This window comes from Branchiostoma floridae, chromosome 3 (genome assembly GCF_000003815.2).
Source record: "Branchiostoma floridae strain S238N-H82 chromosome 3, Bfl_VNyyK, whole genome shotgun sequence".
Taxonomy (NCBI): domain Eukaryota; kingdom Metazoa; phylum Chordata; class Leptocardii; order Amphioxiformes; family Branchiostomatidae; genus Branchiostoma; species Branchiostoma floridae.
Genome location: NC_049981.1, coordinates 32,375,425 through 32,379,711, shown reverse-complemented (window position 1 = coordinate 32,379,711; position 4,287 = coordinate 32,375,425). Strand labels below are relative to the sequence as shown.

Sequence of the window (4,287 nt, the reverse complement as noted above, 5' to 3'; positions counted from 1 at the left end):
CGCTGTGGATCATTTATTCCTCCATTGACTGATTCTCTCCCTCCCTCCCTCCTGTTACGGTTTGTGCACCAGGCATGTTTACAGCAGTGGATCAAGAGTTCCGACACCAAGAGCTGTGAGCTCTGTAGGTACAACTTTGTCATGGACTCCAAACTCAAACCCTTCAGAAAGGTGAGTGCCTATTTCATATCAATCAATCAATCAATCAATCAATAGATAAAGAAATAAGATATAAATCAATCAATGATCTTATTGATAGATGTGTGAATCAATCAATGAAACTTTGTGTCAAGGATTCCAAACTCAAACCCTTCAGAAAGGTATCTGATTTTAATCAATCAATCAACCAGTCAATAAATCAATCAGTCGTCAGTCAATGATATCATTGATAGATGTACCAATCATTCAATCCATGCATCTATCTATCAATCAATCAGAATTTGTTGAGGACTCCAAACTCCAACCGTTCAGAAGCTCTGTTTGGTCTGTCGCTTTCACAATAAAAAAATGGACTTTCTCCAAACTTGAACTCAAACCTTATGAAAGATAAGAAGATGAAAACACTTCCTGAAACTGCATGTACCACTTACACTGTAGGTGTACACTTTCCTCTGCATGAAGACTCCGTTTCATCATGTTGATTTTGTTGGTGTCTTTTTGGAACACTGTACTGAATATCAAGTCTAAATATTTTTTTTACATGCAACTGATTTTTTGGCATTGGCGCAACTGGTACAGCGTTCGGCTCGGAATCGAAAGGTTCCTAATTCGATGCCGCAACGTTGTGCCTTTGGGAAAGGCACTTTACACGACTTTTCCTTACGGTGGAGTGACGCCCATCGAGCCTCTTCGGCTAATCTGTCTAACTGTGTGCCAAAAACACACTACGGATTTGGTGTGTCGACGTGCCAACATCTGCACATTGACTTCCGCCAAGAACCGTTAAAATTTTTTTTTATGTTACCTTCACAGAAGGGAACATATTGTTTTTGCTTTGTTTCTTCTTCTTCTCTGCACAAATAAGGTCAACGACCTGGACCAGACAGCTGTCACCATGGTAACCGGTAAAGTAGCAGGCACCATGTGGTGTTCGGTTACATAATGTAGCAAATGTCAGATCTAGAGGGGCTCGGGTCACTACATTTAGAAATGTGTTCAAATAAGAATGAAGAAAACAGTTGCCAGTGTTAGACTACAACATGTGAAGGTAACATTCTGTATTTGCTTGCAAATATTACCTTTCTATAGTTTTTAACTGATTTTGTTCCATTTTGTCTCCTTAGTGGGAGAAGCTGCAGATGACGTCGAGCGAGCGTCGGAAGATCGTGTGCTCGGTGACATTCCACGCCATCGCCATCACGTGCGTGGTGTGGTCGCTGTACGTGCTGATCGACCGCACCGCAGAGGAGATCCGCCAGGGGGTGCTGGAGTGGCCGTTCTGGACTAAGCTGGTGGTGGTGGCCATCGGGTTCACGGGCGGCCTGGTGTTCATGTACGTGCAGTGTAAGGTCTACGTTCAGCTGTGGAGGCGGCTCAAGGCCTACAACAGGGTCATCTATGTGCAGAACTGTCCCGAGGGGGGTGGGGACAACGGGAACAGCCTCCCCAGGAACAAGAGCGTGTCGCCCGTGCCCAACGGGGTGGCCGTCATGGAGGACTCGCAGACCGCCACGTCGCAAGACGCGGGGCAGAACGCGTAGTCAACCGTCTCGTTCCGTGCCAGCGTTGCCATAGTTACTGATGAGGAATTTCACAAAATTTATATATATTTCTGTCACGAGAGGACAGAGGGAAGACAGTTTTCTGAAGGCAAAATGTTGAAAGAGGTTAGAATTATATATTAATTAAGATGATATAAAGAGAGCGGACTCTTCTTGTGAAAGAGTGTATGAAAGGTGACCTTCCAATCTGTGTATAAAAATGTAAAAGATGAAGGTCGCACAGAATGTCCGTCCCCGCTACAGAATGGACTCTTCCAAATCGAGCCATCTGCATATGTGTGACGCCGCCTGCTAAAGGCGTAGTCATGGTAACCGTGGTCACGGCAACTGTTGTCGCGGCAATCGCATCAGTGAACGGTGACGGTAACGACGACGTCCCCAACATAAATCCTAAAGTCTATTTTTGTAAAGAAACCGGCTGAACGCTGCGTGCTGCCATCTTGTGTAGAAACTGTTCTGACTATAGAGAAGAGTTTGACCCTATCCTGGTACCTACATGACTGTATCGGTAGCCTCAGCTATAACTAATGGGGAGGGGGGCAGCACAGCTAACTCTACTAACTCATACCTTTGTATGTTCCCAGCGTTTCTGACAGTTTTGTGTTTTTATGCCAAAGTCCTGGCTACTGACACTGCTTTATTTATCCTGTCCTGCTGAAGTAGCCTTAGATAATGGCCACAAATTGTGTCAGTTTCGGGGGTGTGGCAAGTTAAAAATGGCTACACCACCCCCATGCTTGTCTAGCACAGCGTAACACAAGGAGCTTTACCATTTTATCTACTGAAACAGCTATGGAGCTGATATTGCCCTTGCCATTTTAACATCCATCCTTTCTTGCTACATCAAAACTGCCACAAACTTCGCTATTTATACGTGTAACTTGTAAACTTGTACGTTTGTGAATACATGCATGTATAGTGCAGTAAGACTGCATTCTTTAAAGCTTCATGTGTTCATGATTTTCTTATATGTAAATTACAGAACATTGTATATGTCTGGCTACATGTAATATAAGTTAAACTTGATTTAGACTATAGTAGCTACAATATACAGAGATTTTCCAATTTTAGACTTTGATGTGTCTGTTGAAACCAATTACCAACCAAGCCTCAAATAACTTTTTTGTCATAACGAGCTCTAAAGTTGAAAAAAAAACAACTCTTTTTCAAGCAGCCCTACTATAGTGTTTAATCACTGTCTTATGCTTCATAACAGCAACTTGACCAAGCTTGCATTTTTTTTTTACCTTTGATACTGCAATGTGTTTTATATTGATATTTGTAAGCACAACTTACATGTAGCTACAGCAAGTTGCAGACTGCTGGTGTGGTTTTCACCCCAGATTATTGCCTAACTGACCAAGAAATTTAGCAGGTTAAAGTATGAAATCAACTACTGTTGTGCACTAAACACAATATTGTAAAAGGTGGGGTTTGGAGATTTCAACTTTCATAAAAATGTAGCTTGTAGGACTCAATCAGGTGATGAAGACCCATGTTTTCTCCATGCTATTGATATTATGAAAGTGACCTAAGTATCCAATCTGTTTTTTTCACTCTTTTTGGAAAGTGTATTCTCTCATTGATAGAGAAAATTATTAATTTTGAGCTGTACCTTTATTGTACTATACCAAGGTTGTAGCCAGCACCCGTCCGTCCTTTGACGGAATTTTGCAGGTGGGGACGGAAAAAAATTTAGCCCATTCCATCCTCTGTGAGGAAAATTTAACCCTCAAAACGCAGGAAATAGCGTTTCAGAGGGTCTAGATTTAAAAATTTTCTTTGCGAGATCCCCCTAGGAATGCTGCACCAAAGCCTTTAAAGCCATTAAAAATGGAGGGGACAGAAAATGATTCTGGCTGGCTACAATTCTGTACTGTACATGTCTTGTTGAGGTGTTTCATAAATGGACACTCCTACTGTATTCTTAACATTTAAGTAACAAACCTGTAAGTTAATGTTGATTCTTAAACATTACCTGCAAAGGATCTATTTTTTGTATTAATTTCACAAAATGTAGAAATGCGGGGGAGATCAAATCATGTAGGAAAATTTAAAAAAAGTGTTTGGAAATCGTTTAGGAATAGATTGGGACTTTATCTCTACATTGATGCCAAATGTATGTAATTGTTATATTTCCATTTGCCTTAATATTGAATATGTAGAATTTGTTTATCTATGTATTGATTATGATGTGATTGTGGTGATGTTGATTGGAAATTCCTTGGTGAATAGAACAGACATGTATTAAAAATTAACTTTCATTCAATTAAGATTAATCAGTTAAAAATCTGAAAAGTTACAGTTTCTGTAAAGTAACAAAAAATGAAAGTGGTTTACAACCTCTAGTCTATTAGTCGGATAGAAGAAAGTTTCATGGACTCTGGACTAAATTTAGTATTCCTTACTAATTAACATAATGTGTATGTTGTATTCAGTAAAACCCAATTTTATTTGTTACCCCACCTTGATATGTACATATTTAAAGTTTTGTGAATATTGGATATTTAAGTTACATTTCCACAATTTATAGAATTATAATTTGCTGTAACATGTATGTCTCAAA

General features: G+C 40.0%; 1 protein-coding gene across 1 annotated transcript; it reads left to right on the top strand.

The window, feature by feature from the left end:
* Positions 1-15: 15 nt before the first annotated feature.
* LOC118411851 (E3 ubiquitin-protein ligase MARCHF8-like) lies at positions 16-3,248 on the top strand (the record flags this gene model as incomplete). The annotated part of the gene is made up of 2 exons (XM_035814339.1): positions 16-171; positions 1,284-3,248. Coding segments are annotated over 2 exons (573 nt in total), but the record flags the coding sequence as incomplete, so codon positions are not given.
* Between the last annotated feature and the right edge of the window lie 1,039 nt (positions 3,249-4,287).